The 23,228-nt window shown below is 46.0% G+C and overlaps 1 protein-coding gene across 1 annotated transcript in view; it reads right to left on the reverse strand.

Annotated features, from left to right (window-relative positions):
- Nucleotides 1–23,228, reverse strand: part of PTK2 (protein tyrosine kinase 2) — a 714,868-nt gene that overhangs the window by 168,428 nt on the left and 523,212 nt on the right. Inside the window, 1 exon segment of the mRNA XM_030219604.1 lies at nt 7,125–7,211. Within this exon segment, the coding sequence (XP_030075464.1) occupies nt 7,125–7,211 (87 nt within the window).

Consider the following 23,228-nt stretch of genomic DNA (forward strand, 5'->3'; position numbering starts at 1 on the left):
TTCCAGGAGGTTGATAGACCACTTTGCCTCTGCAGGAGACCAGAAGCCCCTGCGCTGTCCTTCCCAAGAAGTGGGCTCCCCAGCCCGACAAAGAGGCGTCCGTCGTGACGACAATCCACTCCGGGGTCACCAGAGGCATTCCTGCAGACAACTTGTCTGTCTGCGTCCACCAGCTCAGCGCCTTGCGCACTGCTGGGTCCAAGGGAAGGCGCACAGCATAATCCTCCGACATCGGAGTCCAGCGCAGCAGCAGAGATTGTCGACGTGGTCTCATATGAGCCCTGGCCAGGGCACTACATCCATCGTGGCCGACATAGAACACAACAGCCTGCACATAGTCCAAGTCCGAATAGGAGAGGCTACTAGGAACTAGTCCACCCTGAGCCTGAGCTTGACAATCCAATTGTCTGCAGGAACACTCTGCCCACTTGGGTGTCGAATCGAACTCCCAGATGCTCCAGGGACTGAGTCGGGCGCAGCTGGCTTTTCTCCCAGTTGATGATCCACCTCAGGGAGCTCGAAGAGCAACCACCCGGTTCACAGCTTTGCCGCACTCTGCATAAGAGGGGCTTGGATCAACCAGTCGTCCAGATAAGAATGGACTTGAACTCCTTCCTTCCACAGGAAGGCCGCGATGACCACCATTACTTTGGAGAAGGTCCGCGGAGCAGTAGCCAACCCGAACGGGAGGGCTCTGAACTGGAAGTGTCGGCCAGTACTGCAAAACGCAAAAAGCGTTGATGAGGAGGCCAGATGGGAATATGCAAGTACGGTCCTTGAAGTCCAAGGATGCCAGGAACTCTCCTGCCTTCACTGCCGCTATAACAGAGCGGAGGGTCTCCATGCGAAAGTGCCGAACTTTCAAGGCCCAATGGACCCCTTGAGGTCGAGGATAGGCCGTACAGAACCTCCTTTCTTTGAATCACAAAGAAAAGGAGTAGTAACGTCCCTTCCAGGCTGATTCTCTGGCACCGGAACGACCCGCCCCCAGGCGGAACAGATTGTCCAAGGTCTGCTGCACTGCCACAGCTTTGACCGGAGACTTGCAGGGAGAGAGTACAAACCCGTCTTTTAAGGGTCGGCAGAACTCTAGCTTGTAGCCGTCTCTGATGACTTCCAGCACTCAAGCGTCTGAAGTTATTGTGGTCCACTCGCCCATAAACGAGGACAGCCGTCCTCCAATCTGCACTGAGGCGTGGACCAAGGCCCCGTCATTGGGTACGAGACCCTGGGGAAGGACCGGAGGGAGCACCTCCGGGACGGCGGTCTCTGCGAAAGGAATGCTGCTTGGGGGAGAAGTTCCTCTTGAAGGAAGAGAGGGCAGAGGAGCCCGACCTGCCCGGGCGGTACCGACGGGCTTCCTGAGCCCGTCCTCTGGAGGTGCCAGGGCGAGTACTAGCCCGAGCCCTGACCTCTGGTAACTTCTTGCCCTTAGACGTGCCGAGATCGGTCACGATTTTGTCCAACTCGACCCCAAAGAGCAGCTTGCCTTTAAAAGGCAATCTAGCCAGGCGGGATTTAGAGGCATGGTCAGCAGACCAATGTTTCAGCCAAAGCCACCGCCGCGCAGAGATTGTCTGAGCCATGCCTTTAGCTGAGGCTGTCAAGACATCATACAGCAAGTCTGCCAAATAGGCTAAGCCCGATTCCAGGGCCGGCCAAACAGCCCTCAAGGAATGATCCGAGGGGGAAGCCCGCTGCACCATAGTCAGGCACGCCCTGGCCACATAGGAGCCGCAAACTGAGGCCTGCAAACTTAAAGCAGCCACCTCAAAAGACGACCTTAAGGCCGCCTCCAATCCTCTGTCTTGGGCGTCCTTTAGGGCCGTGCCACCTTCCACTGGTAACGCCGTTTTCTTAGTCACCGCAGTGATTAAAGAATCCACGGTAGGCCACAGAAAGGCCTCACGTTCACCTTCAGGCAAAGGATAGCGGCGGGACATAGCCCTAGCCACTTTAAGGCTCGCTTCCGGGACATCCCATTGAGCCGAAATTAAGGAGTGCATGGCATCATGCATGTGGAAGGTTCTAAGCGGGCGCTTCGTCCCCAGCATAATGGCGGAGCCAACAGGGGCTGAGGGAGAGACGTCCTCCGGAGAGGAAATCTTCAAAATGCCCATGGCCTGCACTAACAGGTTGGGCAAATCCTCTGAGCTAAAGAGCCGCTGCAGAGGGGTCATCCGCTCCATCCGAGCGGGGATCCGTCTCCTCCAAGGAATCCGCAAAGGACCGTTGGGAGACCTCAGACACGCTGCCCTCATCTACATCGGAGGAGACAAAGTCCTCCAAGGCCTGGGATTCAACCCGAGGGTGTTTACATCTGGGAACCTCAACCTCTTTACCAGACGAGGGAGCAGGGGCAGCGTTTTGCATGAGGAAAGCCTGATGCAGCAGCAAAACAAACTCGGGGGAGAAACCCCCCAGACTGTGCACTTCCGCAGCCTGGGCAACAGCCCTAGACGCACCCTCAACCGGCGCTCGCAAGAGCGGGGGAGAGACACGCTGCGCATCCAAAATGGCGTCCGGCGCGACACTCCGCGAAGGAGCCGCGCGGGAAGACGGCGCTTAACTTTAGCCGCTTTGTGCCGTCGCCCAAATTAAGGGAGTTCATGGCATTAATGTCTCCAACCTCAAGGCGGCCACGAACGAAAGCCGTCCGAGCCGCGTGGCCGGCCAAGAGGCGGAGGCGAGGAGCGGGGGATGGGCGTTTATGGCGGGAACAACAAACCGCCACGCCGGAGGAAGGACCGGGAATTCATCGGTCACAAAACTGTCACCCAACAAGGGCGAATCAGGCTGTAAGACCCCCGCATACCCCTCTAGAAGCGCTCAAGCGATCCGGGGAGCGACCCTTTGCGCCCTCGCCCTCCGACGCCATATGCCACGAGGAGAAGAATCGGGGAACCCCCTGCCCGCTATAAAAAGGTAAAAATTACCTGCTGTCCGCCTCCGAGCTGTAACGAACTGGTGTCCCCAGTGAGTAGCTGCAATGAACGTTTAAATAACGTCGAATAAACGCCTTTAAGGACGTTTAAAATTTTTTTTTTTTTTTTTTTTAAACGGAGCCAGCGGGAGGGGGGAGAAAAGGAGGGAACCTTGGCACCACCAGGTTTGCACTTGCTCAAAAGAGCCCTCAACCCCAGGCACTCAACAAACCTAAAAATTAGGCTTGGAGGCCTAGCCAGAGCTGCTGCTGTGTGTGACCAACCACCTGCTGAGATAGAGAACATACTGAGGAGTTTCCGGCAGCACATGACCACATATAGGGAGGCAAAAGTTTGCTATCTCCACCTGCTGGTAGATGGACACAACCCACCAGTCTATGGATTGATCAGCTTGATGATATGGAATTGTCCACTACAGAAGTGACTGAGCTAACTCCGGTGCGATGGAGATGACATCCGCAAGATTCCCTGTGGCTTGACACCACTGGGAAACAGGGGTCCACTGGGTGTTTCTCAAAATGCAGGTGTGTCACGGGCACGACATACTAGAGATCATGTGGCCTAACAACCTCAACATTTGCCTGCAGGCTGGGCTGAACCTGAGTGGTGATGCCAATTAGAGCATCTGCCCGCACCTGAGGCAAGTAGGTCCAAGCCTGAACTGTGTCTACCAGGGGCTCCAATGTACCTCCAATTGTTGTACTGGGAGCAAATGGGACTTGGTGTATTGATAACAAATCCTAGTAGCTGCAGCACCTGACACAGATCTCTGTGTTAATACCCGAGCACCTTCTTTTGATGTGCTCTTGACTAGTCAGTTGTTTACATAGGGAAACACATGAATTCCCAAGCAGTGGAGGTGAAAGGCTGTTCATCTTTTCCCCTGATGACCTCATAGGAAAAATAGTGTACTCCTGTTGAGATTTGTGTTTCCAGTGACTGTCATATGAGTATTGTGGTTTTTGTATTTGATTGCTAGTGCCATTTTTGAACTTGCTACTGTTGTTATAGACTGATCGCTGAGGACAACATTATAAGCCTTTGGCAGTAACTTGAACATTAACCTACTGTAATGCTGAAAAGCCTTTTTTTCTATTAAGTGGAGTCTTTTTCTAACCTATGATTATGTAGGATTATTAGCTGCTGTGGCATGACTTCTTGTCGTCTGGGTCTTTTTCTCCACACTTTATTTGGTTTTTTTTTTTGTTGTTGCTATTTTTGCATTACAGTAGAAGAGGATACATTTTTCAGTTTTTTGTTATATTCCCACTCTTGCCTGGTTTGAATATATCTTGGACTCAAGGTAATGAATCACCCATTATTATAGTGTTGCCCAATTTGCCAGCTTTCCTAATCTCTGTAAACATTTCTTCATCCATCTGTTCGTTCAATCCCAGCGAACGGTAATATAGCCCTACAAGAGTACTCCTTCCCTTCACACATGGAATTTCTATCTATAATGATTCCGTGCTGTTATCTGTTTCATGTGGAATGTTTATTTTGACTCAATTCCCTCTAACATACAGCACAACCCCCACACCAATTTGATCTTCTCTATCATTGCAATACAATTTGTACCTTGTTAACACAGTGTCCCATTGATTGTCCTCTTTCCACCAAGTCTCTGAGATGCCTATTATATCTATCTCATCATTTAGTGCTATATACTCTCTCTCATCTTATTTTTTAGGCTTCTAGCATTTGTATACAGGCATTTCAAATTGTGTTTTTCCCTTTGATCTACAAGCTGCTTAGAAGTTGAAGGGGATAAAGTGCATCCTTTATCCTGCTCTCTCATTAAGCACACTTGGTTTACTTTCAGCATTGTTGATACCTCTCTACTGGGATTCCCTAAATGTCCTGTTTCAATAGTATTCTTTAAGGATACTCAGTGCTTTTTTTGTAGAAAAAAAGGTGCCAGTACTCATTATGGGCGGGGTTACCACATATGGCTCCACCCCTATTATAGCCACACCCCTTATACAGCCATGGCGCATATAAACAGACATCATTAAAATATTATACTAGTATAGGAGAAAAAATAACGTGATTTTTTTTCATTATAAATAATTTCTGTAAGCTCCTCCATCCATCCATGTCCAGTAATTCTCCTCTATCTCCTGCTCTCCTCTCCATCCATTTCCAGCATTTCTCCTCTCTCCCCTGCCCTCCCCTCCCATCCAAGTGCATCTCCTTCCTGTCTTCCCTTCCCTCCATCCATGTCCAGCATGTCTCTTCTCTCCCCTGCCCTCCTCTGCCATGTCCAGCAATTCTCCTCTATCCCCTGTCCTCCCCTGCCATCCATATCCAACGAATCTCTCTTCGCTGACCTCCCCCTCCCATTCAGTCCAGCAATTCTCTCTCCCCTGCCCTCCCCTTCCACTCCATGTCCAGCAATTCTCCTCCCCCTCCATGTTCAGCAATTCATTCAAACCCCAGCCCCTGCCCGCCCTCCCTTAGCTCCCCAACTTTCTGTTCGTGCACCCGTGCTCCCTGCCTTGAAATCTTTAGTTTACCTGAAGTTGCGGCGAACCGCAGTAAAGGCAGGAGGCAGGAAGGCTCGCCTCCTCGTCGCTTCCCTTCCCTCTCAGCGCATCCTGCCTTTGTCTGATGTAATTTCCTTTCCATGAGGGCGGGGCACGCTGAGAGAGAAGGGAAGCGACGAGGAGGCGAGCCTGCCTGCTGCTTTTACTGCCGGTTTGCCATGACTTCGGGTAAATTAAAGATTTCAAAGCAGGGAGCACGGGTGCATGAACAGAACGGAGTGGGCAGGTGAGCCGGACCTCATAAAAAAGGTGCCAGTATGTCGTACCGGCGCGTACCGGCACAAAAAAAGCATGGAGGATACTCCACAACGAACCATGTACTCCGGGGAGACTGTCGGCTTTCCCCCCATTCTAGTTTAAAAGCTGCTCTATCTCCTTTTAAAAAGTTAGTGCCAGCATCCTGGTTCCAAACTGGTTAAGGTGGAGCCCATCTTTTTGGAAAAGTCTCCCCCTTTCCCAGAATGCCGCCTAGTTCCTAACAAATCTAAATCCCTCATCCTTGCACCGTTGTCTCAACCACGCATTGAGACCGGAGCTCTGCCTTCCTTTTGGATCCTGCGCGTAGAATGGGGAGCATCTCTGAAAATGCTACCCTGGAAAATTTGGACTTCAGCTTGGTACCGAAGAGCCTAAATTTGGCTTCCAGAACCTCCCTCACACATTTTCCTATGTCATTGGTACCCCAGGATGTGCTGGAGTGGGTTTTGACAGAAACTCCAGTAGATGGGAAGTAGGGCAGTGGAGGGCAGACTTTTTTTATAGTTTGAGCCCTGAATATGGTAAGGATGGATGATGAGAAAGTATGCGTATTATATACCACATTCATATTGTATGAGTGCCAGTCTTGTATACCTCAGAGAGGGAGGGGAATACATCCTACAGTGGAGCTTAGCAAATAAAATGTTATACTTCTACTGGATTGTTGGTTCAATATTGCCTTGATAATGAATGTGACTGTTGGGCAGAATGGATGGACTATGCAGGTCTTTATCTGCCATCATTTACTAGGTCAATGAATTGCTTGGTTCTAAATTGAGAATTTTTCCAGATGTATATAAAAGCACCCAGGAAAGGAGGAAGCAGTTTTTGGCTTTGAGACAGAGGTGCTCTCCCTGGGGCAAATTTTTTCTTGTGTTTTCCTTATAAGTGCATGAAACAGTTTAGGAACTCTTCATATATTTTCTTGAGCAGTCTCAGTTACAGGCTTCCTTGCAAAACTAAGCAACTGATGCTTTTGGAGGTGGTGATCTTTCTAATTATGGGCACTGGGTACTGATGTCTGAACATCTGCCTTAATTGACTTGATTTATTTTTTAGTTCATGTTCCTGATTTCTGAGGTTTCTTTCTAATTTTTGGATCCTCCCTTTCTGTGGCTATAATTCCATTTATTTTCTTTGAATTTTGGAAGATTTCTTTTCATTATTTTACTATAATTTACTGTACGATTAGGGAAATTTCTTTTGTATCAAGGTTATCTTAATTGCATATTGTGTTGACATCTATTTACATACATATCAATATAGACCAAGAAAAAAAAAAGAAAATACTCATTGATCACACAAAGCTCCATAATGAAAACAAAGTTAACCACTAAGACCATCATAAATAATTAAAATTCAAACTCATAATTACCTGGTAATGGTTAGGCTGTACCACGTGCTGAGGACTTGGATAAAACCCTTCACTTGATCTTGGACTGGGGTAACCTGGTCTACTGGGCTACAAACAGAAATAGAGTATTAAGCGAATGGACTAGAATGATAATAAAAGTATATAATACACACATTTATGAAACACATCTGTTTCGGTTATAAGATTCCACAGTATGAAAATATTTTCTAGATCCCAGTATGTTCCTACTTAAGCAAATAACTCCTGCTGTAAGAAATTTTCTCTCATCTCAATGGTGTATTTATAAAGAATTCACTATAGAGAGACATAGGGGTAGATGCATCAAGCAAACGTAAAAAAATCAGAAACGTAAAAACCTTTACCGAATCTCAAATAACGAAGCATGCTCCAAAAACACAGCCCCAAAAAGTTTGGTGCGGTATTGTAAAGAACGATGCACTAATCCCCGTCGGTAATCGGCTCGTAAAGCATGCGCAAAGCAGCCAAGCGTTATGCTGGCTGCTCTGCGCATGCCAGAAACGTAAGAAAAAAAAGAAAACACAAACACGTGGCTCCCCACTTTCCCCTGCATGTCTCCACAAACATTAAGGATCGGGAGGGGGCAAAGGCGCTCATCAGCAGCGTCCTGTATGGACGGCCTTGCCTTGCCCCCCCCCCCCGAAGTCCCCGCTGCTCCCCGCTGCTCCGTTTGTGAAATAAAGCTTTTAAAAATGAACCTTTGCAGTTGCTGGGCTCCCCCTCCCTTCCTGTCTCTCTCTTCTTTAGTCGGCAATGCTCCGCCTCCTGCCCTCCTCCCCCTCCGTGCCCCGCCCCCCCCGATTTCGTCCCCGCCGCTCCCCCCCACCACCGGACCCCCCCTCCACCATAATGGCTGGTGCAGCGCCTCTCACCTATGTTTGAAGGCGCTGCACAGGATGGATCAGCTGTTCTTGAGCTCTTCTGTCTCCTCCGATGTCTCCTTTTTCTTCCTGTGTCCGCCCTCCTCTGACGTCAGCTATCTACGTAGATAACTGACGTCAGAGGAGGGCGGAAACAGGAAGAAAAAGGAGACATCAGAGGAGACAGAAGAGCTCAAGAACAGCTGATCCATCTTGTGCAGCGCCTTCAAACATAGGTGAGAGGCGCTGCACCGGCCATTATGGTGGAGGGGGGGGGGGGTCCGGGGGGGGGGGGGGGGGAGAGCGGCGGGGACGAAATCGGGGGGGGGGCGGGGCACGGAGGTGGAGGAGGGCAGGAGGCGGAGCATTGCCGACTAAAGAAGAGAGAAACAGGAAGGGAGGGGGAGCCCAGCAACTGCAAAGGTTTCATTTTTAAAAGCTTTTATTTCACAAACGGTGCAGCGGGGAGCAGCGGGGACTTCGGGGGGGGGGGGGGGGGGGGGGGCAAGGCCGTCCATACAGGATGCTGCTGATGAGCGCCTTTGCCCCCTCCCGATCCTTTTTTAATTTAGTTTCCTTTTTTATTTTAGGCACAGGGAAGCAGGGAGCCACTTTTCTTTTAAAACATGCCAGCAATTTGGTTTTTCATCGTGCAGGGGGCAGTGGGGAGATGACAGCTCAGGCTTTAACGACAGGTCTGAGGTGACGTTAAATTTCTGGCGGTAAGTGAATCGTTGCTATCGTCGGTATGGTTAGTGCATTCCGAATTGTCTACATTTCAATGGTAGTTTCTCATTTGCATTCCAGTTTCGTTAGCTGCTACTGCCGTCGAAAAATAGGCTTTAGTGCATGGAAAGGATAGGAAATTCTTCCTTAAGGGCTCATTTAACGATGAAAAACGTTTAGTGCATCTGGGCCTTAGTTCTTTGAATATTTCCCAAAAAAAGAAGCAAAGCATAAGATGGTAGACATGAACTTTAAGGCCTATCAAGTCTTCCAAATTTCCTTATTGTTACAACTAAGGATCCAATTACTGTTTGGATTCTCCAACTACTACGTATATTCTGTAGAAGCCAGTGGAAGTTCTTCTTCCAACAGATCTACCAGAAGAGCACTCCTGGTGAAAACTAAGCACCACAATCTAAGAGTGGTAAAGCAGCAACCAAATTAGATTCACAGTTATCTAAGGCTTCCAAGTGGGTCCTCTTTGCTGAGCTATCATCTGTAGTAGGTCCTTGAAGAAAAGGAGAATCTGCACTCCTCTGAACCCTCAGTTTTATTCATTAAGACATTATGCAAAAGTAAAATAAATTCAAGGGAAAATGATTCCCCTACCCCTAGGGCTAGTGAGAAGGCTCAGGAATAGCAGAAGGAGCTTTAAGGTCAATATTGCACTGCACTACCCCCCCCCCCCCCCTCACAACCCCTGCTAGGCACCATAAAGACAGAGGTACCAGAAAAGTGAGGAGATAAAAGGCCACTCTTCCCACCTCTTCTCTTTGGGGAATGTAGCCCTGAGTTGAAGTCCCTTCAATATCCTCCTACAGGGATATTAGTGACCAACTTTCCTCTTGGGCTGATCGTAGCAAAAGCCCTTTAGCAGGTAAGAGGGGGAACTCCTTTGCAGCAAGATCACACTGCTCTGCTGTGCTTTTGTAAGAACTGCACTGGAAACAGTGTTTAACCCACTCTGCCAGTGCTTCCACTGTGATGAAAACAAGAAAACCACCACTGCCACCAAATAAAACAGTAGAGCAATTAAATCAGCTCAAATTACACCACACTGCTCAGAGCAGATAGAGCTGAGCACTTGAATGAAACTGCTGGTTTAAAATTATCTCTATGCTACTCCTGGTCCTTTAAGTTGGAACTGCTAACAAGATGTTGGATCCTCCATATGACAACCAAATCTCCTCTCCTCAGGCCCACTGACAAAGGTTTACCTTAACCCCTTCTCCACAGATCTGCTACCTTGCTGTTACTGCTCTCAAAACTCATCCTCAGAATAAGAACTCTCAAATCTTTAATTTCTACTGAGGAAGGGGACAGTCAAAAACTCCAAAGCAGGCAGGCAAAAGGAGTGTATGTGTGGTGGTGGTGGGGGTACTCAGACTCCTCTGAGTTTCCCCCAAATAGGGACCCCCGCCCCATAAACTAGTAATTTCTGCTCAACTGGCATGCAGTTCTCAAACTGAAGCAGGAATTGCACAATATGAGTCACCATCTGATGGAGACAGAGTAATACTGAGGAGCCAAGGCTATAGGATGCCATTATAGCACAGGGCTTACAACATTTTGCTCTCTATCTCCTTGGCAATGGACACAACCCACAGGATCTGTATTGGTCTTGTTGGAGACGATAAGGAATGATCTTTAATTTCTCTGACACTTTTAAAAACATTTTAAAGTTCACAACTATTATTTGGCCTTATCCCTAAAATTTCTTGAGATGTTCATATCTAATTGCACAAACAGTAACTCCTAGAATAATGTACCTTCCTCTAGAATAATGTACCTTCCTTCACAAAGTGTCTATCAGAAGATCACATAACTTACTTAATGAGGCACGGTTGTTTTGCTGAACACTATCTCTAACTTCTCTGTTAGCTGTAATTTTCCTCACTGTGAACTGTGTTCTATCATTGTCTTCCATACAGGTGCCTTCTCAGTGCCACTGGACTACCAACCCCTCTAGGGTTCTGTTCACTTACTCTTCACGTTGAACTGAAAGTCCAACATCAGTAACATATCAGCACTACAAACGTTTTCATAGTAGTGCCTGAGGGGCAGGCCATACTTCTTGAGCAACATAATTAAATTGTGGTTATTCCCAAGTCCTTCCTAGCAGGGATTTTGGTTCACTCTTTGTGGTTGCTGGTTACTGCTGCCCTCATGTGTCATTCTATTTCCAGTCTCCTGGGCCATTATACCTCACCCATTTTCCACCACTTTCTAAAAAACTTAATGTAAGAAGCAGGAACAGGAGAAGGGGGAGGGGGGGGGGGCTTGTAAAACTACTGAGAAAGGGGGAAAACTTCAGTCAGGTCCCAGAGCTGAGATAAACTGTTGCACGAGGTCAGGAAAGGGAGATGTTGTGAGAGCCTCAAGGCCAGGAGGCGGGAACTGGACATCTGTGAGATAGCAGGGAAATATGAACAGAGAGGAAGTTAAAGGGGGGGGGGGGGAGGGATGAGAGTGAGAAGTCCCAGCTGTTGTTACGCAGAACACTAGCAGACAGGCAGGTGACCATCGGCCAATGAGAAAACTTAGGGGCAGACACTTAAATGTAACTATAAAATCTGTGGAAAATTATAGAATGTGTGTGTGTGTAGCTCACAGTTTAGAGATACAGAGACACACATCCATTCTTGCAAGGATGATTTTTGAATAATAAATTGCTTAATTAAGACTTGGTTCATCAATCTGATTTTATGAGTCCTATTTTTGTATAGGTTCTCAGGTTATCTGGGGGCTATTTATAACAAACCCACCAGATAAAACCGCACCAAAAAGCTTTCAGTAACCTTTGAGATGTCTTTTCTAGCTGTAAAACTACCCAGGTCTCCAGAATTATTTATTAGTTACATTTGCATCCCACATTTCCCACCTATTTGTAGGCTCAATGTGGCTTACATAGTTCTGGAGAGGTGGTTACAGACTCCGGTGTGAACAAATACAGAGTGGATAGTACAATTGATTATATTTAGTATGGTTCGTCCCATGCACATTGCAAGGGTGGGATCATGCGGAAAGGATTGAGTGTTGTGACAAAGTCTCTTGAAATTGCTGTCTATCTTCCTAGATTCTAAAGCTGCTTTGTGACCAATTAAGAGCCACATTAGAAAATTTTCCCATGGTATCATAATGGTTTTTGCCTTCTCAAACAGCTGTGAAGGGCTGAATGGCAATGAAAACATCATGGTTTCCAAACCCTAAACCTCTGCCAAAAACACCAGTATGATTACCAGTGCTCTATTAAGATGGCTAAACAATCTTTCTATGGCTCCCTTGTTATACAACTGCTAACTGGCTGGAACAATTATTTACAATAATCTCATAATTACACATCGCTGGTTTACAAGATGATCAATTATTCTGAAGAGGTGCTGAGAGAGGACCCACTAAGGGGAAGAAAATGTCACTAGTGTACCTTAGCTGCTGGAAATTGCATTCAAACTTGGAAAAAGATAAACTTGGGGTTGAAGTGGTAACTTCGTTGTCTTTTTTTGTTAGATTACTCTACTTATTTAGCAAAGTCAGTTTAGACAATAGGGTAGCCTTTTAAGCCTCTGTTAAGGTTTTATATAAATAGAGTTTTAGTCCGAGAGTCTAGTTTAGTATTTTAGGTTGCATTTTAGAGTTTGGCATAATATCAGTTTAGAGCACACATACCAGTTGAGGGAAGACTCTGTATAGTGTTTAATTCTCTCCCACCTATCCCAAAGCTAGTCTTTGATTTATAGGCTCTCCAGCCAATTAGGAGGTAAACCTTCTAGACGGAAGTAGATTTTTTTTGCAACAAGTGCTGTGCCTGATTTATTTATAAGAACAGGTTTATTTAAATTCTAATTTTATATTGCTGGGAAAACTGCTGTTTTAGCTTTTATCTTGGTAGAGAGGACTTAGTTCAATTTTTTCTTCAAGGAGCTTCTTTGCTTGCTTGCTCCAGGACTTATTTTTTCGCTTTTATTTCAAATGGAGAGGTGTCCTAAATAATCTCTTTTGAAGTCCCCGTACTTCTCAGGGTTAGACCTTACACAATAGAAGACAACTTTTACTTTTAGCCTACAGGACATCTGAGGAAAAGTTAGGGACTTGGGTAGGGCCTTTTCTGTTTTCTTTCTACAGGTGCAAATGCTTCTACAACTGCAGCACAGATGGGAGCATTGTATCATCAAAGCTGTTGCCCCAGTTACAGCTTTTATTTCTGTGCGGACAGAAAATGTGTTCCCAGGGGGAGGGGCTGGTTCCATGTGCAAGATGTCTTCTGCTTGAATCCCTCATAAAAGAAATGAAAGAAAAGAGAGGATATGGCAAGGTTGAAAAGCATCCACAAGAATGAGAAATACACTGAAGGAATGCTTCATGAAGCATCAAAGATTTCCAGCAGTGAGGAGGCAGCAGTTGTGCTGAAAGAGAACAACTGGACTCAGATCACGAGACCCTGCAGCTCGATACCATGACTCTACCTACTCTTGAACTGAAGAGCCAATATGCAGTTCGGGCGGTAATTGGTGATTTCATTTGCTTTTTTCTTTGTATCTTTGGGTATTGGGGTGAGTAGTATGCTGCCTTGTCCTTAGGAAAGAGTCCATGTTGTAGCATGTAGTTTAGGTGTAGTGTGAGGTCTGCTATAAACCATTGAGGAGCAGATTTTATTAGGTAGTTGGGTCATGTGTCCAATTTACAGTGGGTCTTGGCGAACCTGTTAATTGCTTGTGTGATGATTTCATCGGTAAGTAGAGCGAAGTTTGTCCAGATTCGGTCTGCTGGGTATTCACCAAGGGTTAGATCCAGACAGTCAAAGAATTTTTCAATGTTAGTGGAGTTCTGTAGTAATGTGTTGCGTAGGTTTATTTTCTCGTTGAAGTATTTAGCAAGTTTGTCTGCAGATGGGGTGTCTGTGTTGTTTGTGGTAACTAATGTGGTATCTAGTAATTTGTTCAAGAGTTGATATAGTTTGTTTGTGTCTTTGTAGTCTGGCCCTATTTTGGTTTTGTAGTAGGACCTTTTGGTTTGTCTTATTACATACTAGTAAAAGAAGCCCATTTCAGAGCAAATGAAATGAGCGCTAGCAAGGTTTTCGTCGCCAACACCCCCCTCCCTCCCTCCCTGGCCAACCCCTTCGTTGTTCTGGTATTGCTCCGCCGCCAACGTCATGATGTTAGATGCGAGGGCGGGGCCCGGAGCGATTTTCCACCCCCCGCCTCCCTGCCAACCCCTTCGTTGTTCTGCCATTGCTCCGCCCTCGAGGGCGGGGCCTGTAGCGATTTCCCACCCCCCTGCCTTCCTGCCTCCTTCCCTGCCAACCCCTTCGTTGTTCTGCCATTGCTCCGCCCTCGAGGGCGGGGCCCGTAGCGATTTCCCACTCCCCGCCTCCCTCCCTGCCAACCCCTTCGTTGTTCTGCCATTGCTCCGCCCTCGAGGGCGGGGCCCGGAGCGATTTTGGTGGCTTCACCACCACGAACCTTCAAACCTTTTTGAAGGAAGTCACAGCTTGGCTTCACTGACGTCAGTGTCCTCAGAACGTTGAGGGTGAGTTTTATTATAGTAGATTTGTATTTTCTTTGCATTTGTTTCCATGCATTGAGTGTGTGTTCATCTTTTATTTTTTTCCATGCTCGTTCAAGTCTCCTAGCTTGTGTTTTTAATTTTTTCAGTTCTTTGTTATACCATGGTATGGAGTTTTGTCTTTGTGAGGTTCTTGTTTGCAGCGGTGCTATGTCGTCTAATATGCTTCTGCATCTGTCCTCACAGATTTTTATTTCGTAAATCCAACCCGTCACTTAAAGAGTGAAACAGAAGAGTCTTCTATGAACCCGAGTCCTACTCAATATTTCACACAGCCATAACACTTGGGGTCGGGTTTCTGAACCATAATTCCCCTCAGGAGAGGTCGGCTCACTCCATAGTGCTTTGAGTAGTAGCAATGATCTACGACCTCAACATGATGAAATTGGACAGACCATCCCACCATTCAATCCTGATACTGGGTCTCAATATGGTGCTGCATAACTGGATTGCCCATGACCACAGGACAAGGTGGGGTTCTTCCTCATACACTGGAAAATCTCTTCCTTGCACTATATTTCCTGCTGAGCATTTACCAGGCACATAACAGGAGGAGACATATGGGTAGGGCAGTCCCCACAAATCCCAGACCAGTCTTTTTAAATATCAGTCAGCCCAGCTCATCCTGGGCAGTTTAGTGACTGCAGCTCAGACACTCTCAATCCAAATCTCCGTTAACAATTTTTCTGAGACTGTGTTATGATTCTGCCGGTTTGGCTGAGGGGGAGACGTCTCTTCTGATTGGCTGCCAGGGGTTGTGCTGACGTCAGGGGATAGTACTTTAGCCTGTAGCTGAAGAGTTTCTCTGCTTTTGCGTTACTTACGCTTGGTGGTAACTGGAAAGCCTGATAGTTTTCTCTCAGAACGTGCTCTAGGTTCTGACAGGGATCTGTGTTGTGTTAGAGTATTCTTTTCCTTCCCTCTGGGTTAGCTGCTGTTGTGTGTGTGTGCGTAGCTCTGTAATCAGGGTCAGCTGCTCGTTTGTTTAGTGGGGGCTGGGCATTGCTCAGTCTCCGGGGCTCTGGGCTGAGTGAGAGCGTTCTCCTTTGTTTGTTTGTTTTAAGGATTTCTCTTCCCAGTGTCCCGGCCTGCTGGCTCAGTGAGTTTAACCCTTTGTGTACTGCGTTCCTGCCTCTGCCAGTGTGTTTGTTCTATTGGTCTTGCTCCCTCTCGGGGAAGGGAAGCGTTCTCTCTGATTATTTGTTGATTTATGGAACTCTCTCTCTGCTGGCTCTACAAGCTTAATCCTTTGCATTCTGGTTGTCTCTGTCTACACTGGGTTTGAGGCAAAGGCTTTCTGCCTTCCTTTTGTGTCTGGTTCCTCTGGCTTCTGCCTGGGGCTTCCTACCCTGGTGGGGGGGAGGGGGGTTGCTGTGTTAGTTCCCCTGTCCTGCACTAGTCCCCTGGGTGGGCGTGGCCCGCTCTGGTCCTTTGTTTCTCCCTATTGTTGGTGTTCAGCGCGTGTCTGGCATCTTGGGGCCCGGGGGGCCCTCTGGGTTCTTTCACCCCTCCCTGTGTGTGATTGGGTTCCAGTTCAGCCGTGAGGCTCGCACGAGTGGCTCTGTGTGCGTGGGTTCCGGTTCGGCCGCGAGGCCCGCTTGTATGCCTATTTCCCTTCTTCCTGAGGGACTGCGGGAAGGGGTAGCTTAGGGGTATTGGATAGCTGGGGTGTGTGGTGGTGGGTCGGTCTCCCCTTGGCCTCGGCCAGGGCCCAAGGGCTCACGACCAACCCAACGGATTACAGACTGGCTCACCCAACCAGCACCCCCTCCAGAACTTCAGGGTTCAGCCCTGGCTGCCCCGCAGCATCTATCACATTGGTGGGGATCCTCAGGGTCCGGAGAAGGCGGTCCACTTCTGGGCTATGAACCAACCATTCTGTGGCTAGGTTGGCTGGTATACTCAGACCCAAATCCCCCGTGGCCAAAAAGAGGAAATCTAACATAATGCTGGAACAGGCAGCCCAATGTCCAAATCCCTCAGTACTTTCCACATGAAATAACTCCCTCATGGGCAAAAGAATTCCACGGGTTTTCCGAGGAGGCCACTTTTCCCTTCATCAGCATGGGCATGGAGGCAGCCTTCCTTAGTATCACAGTTGCACCCTCCAGGGCTTCCTTGACTTCAGTGTCCAGTGGTAGTCATCATCATCTCTGACCCAATGCAGTAGGGGGTTCCAGGCTGCTCTCTGACATGGATGAGGTTGTTGTGGGGCAACTCCCACTCAAGGTTTCCTCTCTCACACTTCCCTGGTTAGGCACTAGAGCTGTTGATCTGGCAATGCCCTGTTCCATGATCATCTCCACTGCCAATTCCTCAGCAGAAACTCCAGCAGTCAACTTCCATCCACCTCTTGGGCTTATCACCCTCTCTGGTTGTGGGCTGAGGCTCTTCACTTGGACCGCCTCTAGGACAAGGTCTCTTACTCCTTTCACAGTCTCGCTGACCTAGCTCACACTCTTCTCAGCCTCCTTCTCTTAGGCGCCTCCAGATCAGCTCTCCGATCACTGCTGGATCCTTCCCCACATATCACTGCGGTGCTGATAGGGAGGCCTTCCTTCTCCAGCAGGCCCGGGTATCGGGCTTGCCTCCCCAGTGGGGATCCTGTCTCTCTCCTTCTCCGGAGCTGCCCCAGTTGCATCATAAGACACGCTGCCTCCCTCACTCTGATAGAAGCCCATCCCACAGTCAGAGCAACATAATTTTACTGGGGTTGGTTCACTCCGGTAGAGGCAACTAGTGCATATCACCCAGCCCACCACCGAACTTTCCTCTACAGTCAGTTCAACTCTAGCTTGCAGTTTATGGGCCATTTTCTTCCAGCATGCCTCCAGTCCGTCTGCCACACTTTCTGAATCTCCCACATGGTAGGGCGGTGGTCCCTCTCCTTTTATAGGACTGGTCTACGTCCAGTTTCTGCGCATGCCCAAGGCCATCAGCTAACAGTGGTGCTGTCACGCGTCCCTGGCATCCAGCAGCAATTAGTTCCCAGAAGTCTTTGTAGCATGCTGTCTACACGAGCACTCTGTCCCTCCTCCTCCCCGGCTGGCACGGGAATCCCTGCCATGATGCTTACTCAAGATCCTCCTGTCCTTTTTCCCAGTTACTCACAGTTTTGGCGCGCTTCGCTCTGTCCATTACCACGAGCTTTTACTAGGCGGAAAACTTGAACTTTTACTAGGTTGGTCTCTATTAGTCTCTCTGGTACCAAATTTTCAATCCCAGGCCTACGTGACAGGCCCACAAATATTTGTAATCCTCAAGGCAAGTTCTGCAATCCACATGCAGCAACAAAATTTGTAATCCTTTATCGATTCTCTCCTTCAGTCTCTTTTGCCAGTTTCCTGCCCTCTCTTATGTCAACTTCCAGGGCAGGGGACTGGCAGAGCTGTCAGCTGCGCACTAGCTCTGCGCACCCTCTTGCTTGGAGGAGGGGGTATGCTCCATCCTGGGGGGGGGGGGGGGTGCTCTGCCTCGCCCCGGGCAGCATGTAAGGTAGGTATGCCACTGTATACAATTGGACTATTTGGCAATGTCTTAAGCTGGTTCTGTATTTATCATTTTCTCATTTGTATTTGTCTGTGGATACATGTTTCATGTAAGCAGATCTGCTTCCTTTATGCATTTTTTTTCTTAAATATGTTTACCATTGAACATTCACTGTTTGTCAATGGAAATGTCTTCCTTTTCACTTGTAATTGTCACCATTATGTAAATGGGTGGTATGTGGGTTTTTAAAGGTTTTCACTGTATGTGATCACCACAATTTTTGGTTAATTATGATATGAAATGATCATGGATATGTTGTTTTATACAGACCCCTGGCGCAGGTGTTGTGATGTTGAAACACAGCCCAAGTTGAGTCTTTGAATAAAGAACCATTGTCTATCCTAATCTTAAGGCTCCTTGTGCTGTTTTTTTTTTCACGCTTTGTGATGTGTACTTTAACCCTCTCTTCTTTGTGCTGTTAAGCTGGTTATCATCATTTCTACAAAACTGTACATTCCAAATCTCTTTTCAAAATTCCACTTCCTCGAAACATGATCTGCCTTGCAGAGTCCTCCAAGGCTCCGTACTTAACCCTTCTACTGTTAAACATTTTTTTGGCACCTCTTGCCACTATCATTCAGACTGCTAGCATCAGCAAAAATTATTATGCCAACACCATTCTTCTTTTACATTATGCAGATCCCTTAGATCCCAAGAAAGAACCCCGCAAAATTGCCTTACCTTGAGATCAGCTCAAAGCTGCAGGATAATTGCCTTGTCTTTAATCCCTCAAAAACAGTGGCCTCCTGGTTAACCAATAGACCTTTACAACCTCAGACATCTTGTCTTCATGGGTCACCAATTCAATTAGTCAAATCCTTTTGTTACCTTGGGGGGGGGGGGGGGTCATTCTAGATAATAAGCTACGATTCGACCAACACATCATTTCTGTTGCCAAGCACAGCTTTACAGCTCTTCGTCAATTTTGCTTGGTACAACTATACCTCACTTTTCATGAGCAATAAACAGCTCTTCATACGCTGGTTACCTCTTGCTTAGAGTGTGCTAATGTAGTCCTCACTGGTCTCCCTCAATAGTTTACACACAATACAGAAAACAACAATATCAGTCCTTTATAGAGCATAGCAGCACAACCAAGTCACTTCTTTATTTTGGAAACACTGGCTGCCAATTTTTTTCTGTATCCATTTCAAAATGTTTGACTTCCTTTTCGGTAGAGCATATGCTGTGGGCCCTCCTGGTGTTACATCCCTCTGAGCCACGGCAGCCACATCGACAAATTGTCACCGTCCCCTCTCTCCCGTTCCCTCCCTGTTGTTCCTCTTTCCCTTCTCTGACGCTAATTCCTGTATTTTGTATTAATGTTGTTTAATAGACTATTGTATGTCACATTGAGCCTGTCCATGGGCGGGAATAATGTGGGATATAAATGCCATAAATAAACTAGCCCCATCAAGGGCTCCATCTGTCTCTATCCTCTTTACTAGTTCCCTATAAACTAATCTGTTACCGCCACTTATCAAATGATTCACTTCCAACTCGACTCTCGTTGTCACGGGCCTGCTACAATTCTTGATTTTATTTCTCAGCAATTACATTATGGAAAGCACTCTCCACACCCTTTGTGCTGACTCTACCCGAAAGTGCTAAGGCTGCTCTCAAAACTCATTTATTTGGCCTTGCTTTTCCAAACTACAATTGGAATGAATGGGTCTAGTGGTACACTGAATTGGCATCCTGCTCTTGCTATTTTTCTTCCTGTCTGATAATAAATAATATTTTGGAATTTCTTCATATATTACATTACTCATAATGCTTAATCTGATGATTAGACATGTTTAATTTCTGTCAGAGCATTATTGACTAGCTGACATGGTATCACTCACTCAGGTTAAGATCATATAAGCATATTAAGCAGCTCCATATAGAAGACCCCATATAATGCAGCTTATATCATGTAGGATTGTTTATAACATCATCAAGGGTTGGACCCAGGATTTCTTTTTGTTATAACATTTATACTGTGGACCTGAAGTTCTGAGAGAAGAGGACATTTCTCTGGGTGGTATTATTTTGCTCTGTGCTTGGTAACTTAAAGATTTAGTTTAAAAGAGGAATTGTAGGTTATTGATAAACACAGTTAGAACAATAATAATAATTAAGAAAAAAAACAGAAAAGTTTATTAACTGCTCTCCATTCCTGTTTCTCCATAGTTTCTGCCACAGCATTAACAGATAAACTCTAGAAAGCAAAGCAAGGCCTAGTTCAGTCTTAGAAAAAAATAAAAAATAAAAAGAGAGAAAAGCAAGCATTATTAACTAGTTTTCATAGCGTATAACTCTTTTCTCATAGTTTAAACTGAAACTTTCTCTAGAGGAAGAAACAGTGTAATGGTATCAGTTTATTATTGAAATATGTAGCATGATATTTTGCTGGATCATATATAGCAATACAAAAATATATAATTGAAGATGCAACTGGCTTTCATTCCAAAGCCCTCTTCCCCCTCCCTTTGGGAACATTGAAAAGAAAGGTACTACTGCAAGGACCTCACCCCCCTCTTTAACAAAAGACTTCTCAAGTAAGAGACTGCCTCAAGGCTAAATTGACTCTCTTCCTCTGATCAAAAAAGCCTGGCTGATCAACACAACAAATATCAAAGGTATCCAGTAGAGGCAAGGAGACAGGCAGGTGGGAAAGGTGGGAAATACAGCTACTAAAAACAAAGGACACCTGCTGGCCGCCCCAGACAAATCTTATCACAGAAATTCAAGCAGGGAAAACCCTGCACTACAATAAACCATTTGTCAGCAAAATCCAGACAGCAAGTCTTGTGATGTCATAAGACATGAGACCAAGATACCACAATGCTTTGCAAATGCCCAAGGGTCGTGTGCAAACCAGGAAACCAAGACAGAGATTCACATGGCATGTCTTCCTACAGCTTGCAAGAGTATAAAAGATAGAAGCTGTTCCAGACAAGCAGATGCTTCCCTTCAACTGCAACACAGATTCTTCTCTACAGATTCTCTCTTCCTGGGACCTGTAGCTCACCTGCCTGCTATGAGGACCTCTTCTGCAAACATGTGCTTACCTCATGCTGTTCTTACTATGTAATAAGGACTTGTAAGTAACATAACTTTTGATCTAGACCTGCTACTTTACTTAAGCACAGATTATCTGTAAAGATCTGTAAGACCTACCTCTCGTTTGGTTTGCAATATTATTTACATGATTTGTATATTAAATCAACCTTTTTGAAGCTAAAAATACTGTCTTTTTGTGTTCTGAGTATATGGTATCTTTTAAAGTTATACTGATAGTGCATGGACACCTTTAAACTTAGTGCCATGCTCTGAGTACATGCTTTCAAATCTTGCAATACAGAATACTGCATTTCAACAGAGATATATACTTAATTTATTTAATTTATTGCAATATTGCAATTATCACCTTTGGTGATTGGTGGAGAAATAAATATCCTAAAACTTATAAATACAGCGCCTGCTCTTAAATTATAAACAGTAGTGAGTGCTCTAGAGCTCTTTCCCCCAAGTAAATCATTTCTTGTAACAACAGCAGCCAAGACTATTAAAAAAAGATTGTAGAAAGGCTCAAACTTTGCTGGAGAAGTAGCACTGTTACTGACCTGATATAGATGTTAAGGTGTGAGGAAGTAGAATTTTTGCAAAGATTGCTACGGGCAATCTGATTATTGAGTTTGCTTCAAAGGGTTTGTTTGAAGCAGTCCCATTAGAATCCAAACTATATAGAGAGGAAAGATACCACTTAACTTTCTTTCTGAGAAGTTCTGAGAGAAGAGGACATGTCTCTGGGTAAGTGACATTATTTTGATCTGTGCTTGGTAACTTAGAATGGGTTAAAAGATGAATTGTAAGCTATTGATAAACAAAGAATAAAAAAGCAAAAGGAAGCAAACTTTATTAATTAACTAGTCTCCATACCCTTTCCCCATAGTTTTAAAACTTAACTTTTCTGCCATTGCATTAACAGATAGACTCTAGAAGGGATAGAAGAGCCTAGTTTAGTCTTTATTTTCACCCCTACCTCCTCAGCAACCACCTACTCTTAGCTCAGATCTTCATTTATAGGCTATTATTCTAATTAGAACAACAAGAAGAGAGCTTTCATTAAAGTTTTAATTATATTCAATTAGTTTCTGTGAAGCAAACACGAAATAAATTACACATTATAACATATAATCTTAAGGTCACCTGATATCCCTACTATCTTAAGAAGTTTTAATTAAGCAACTCTATAATACTAAGATGCAGACAGAAGTCCAGGAGCAAGAAGGATGCTGCTATCCAGTCTTTTCCACCGAGTGTCACATGCATGATTATCTCCCAGTTGGTAAGAGGTTATATGTGTGTGCTCGATGCAAATAGCTCCTAGCTCTCAGAGAACAAGTCCGTTCTCTTAAGGCTAGAGTAGCAGACTTGAAGGAGCTGAAGGAAACAAAGATGTACATAGAGGAGGCCTACAGTGATGTTGAAGAGAAGTCCCACCTCCAGTCTGGCAGCCCCTTTGCTGCCTTTGAGGAGGGAGGTCTCCTAGAAGGAGAGCATCACTCTGGTGAAGCTGAAAGTAATCTTGTAACCAGGAGCAGCCCATCAGTGGATGCAATATCCTCTCACACCAAGGATGCATGTTCAGGAGCTTCAGACCAAGAAGGAAGGGTCAGGATGGATGTTTTAGTTTAGTGATTCGATTATTAAACATGTAGATAGCTGGGTGGCTGGTGGACAAGAGGATCACCTGGTCACCTGCCTGGTGCAAAGGTGGCGGACCTCATGCATCACCTAGACAGGATTTTAGATGGTGCTGGGGAGGAGTCAGCTGTCTTGGTACATGTGGGTACCAATGACATAGGAAATGTGGGAGGGAAATCTGGAAGCCAAATTTAGGGTCTTAGTTAGAAAGCTCAAATTCAGAACCTCCAAGGTAGCATTTTCAGAAGTGCTCCCCGTTTCATGTGCAGGGCCCAAGAGATAGGCAGAGCTCGGGAGTCCTCAATGCGGTGAATGAGACGATAGTGCAGGGAGGAGGGTTACATTCTGGGGAAGGGGGAGTGTATTCTGTAGTGACAGGCTCCACCTTAACCATGGTGGGACCAGGCTGCTGGAATTGGCAATTAAAAAGGAGATAGAAAAGCTTCTAAACTAGAAACTGGGAGAAGGCCATCAGTTGTTCAAAAGCATATGGTTCTGAACAAGGTATCTTACAAAGATATCACCAAAACAGGGAAAATAGGGTATCCCGACACTGAGGCTGTAATAGAGACCATAGTAGACCAGGTGTCTTTAAACAAAAAGTAAACAGATTTTCAAGACTGAACATTATCACTGTCAACTGCTGAGCAAGATGTAATTAGGAACAACACAGATTGAAATGTCTATATGC

The sequence above is a fragment of the Microcaecilia unicolor genome, chromosome 1, assembly GCF_901765095.1.
Source record: "Microcaecilia unicolor chromosome 1, aMicUni1.1, whole genome shotgun sequence".
NCBI classification, from domain to species: domain Eukaryota; kingdom Metazoa; phylum Chordata; class Amphibia; order Gymnophiona; family Siphonopidae; genus Microcaecilia; species Microcaecilia unicolor.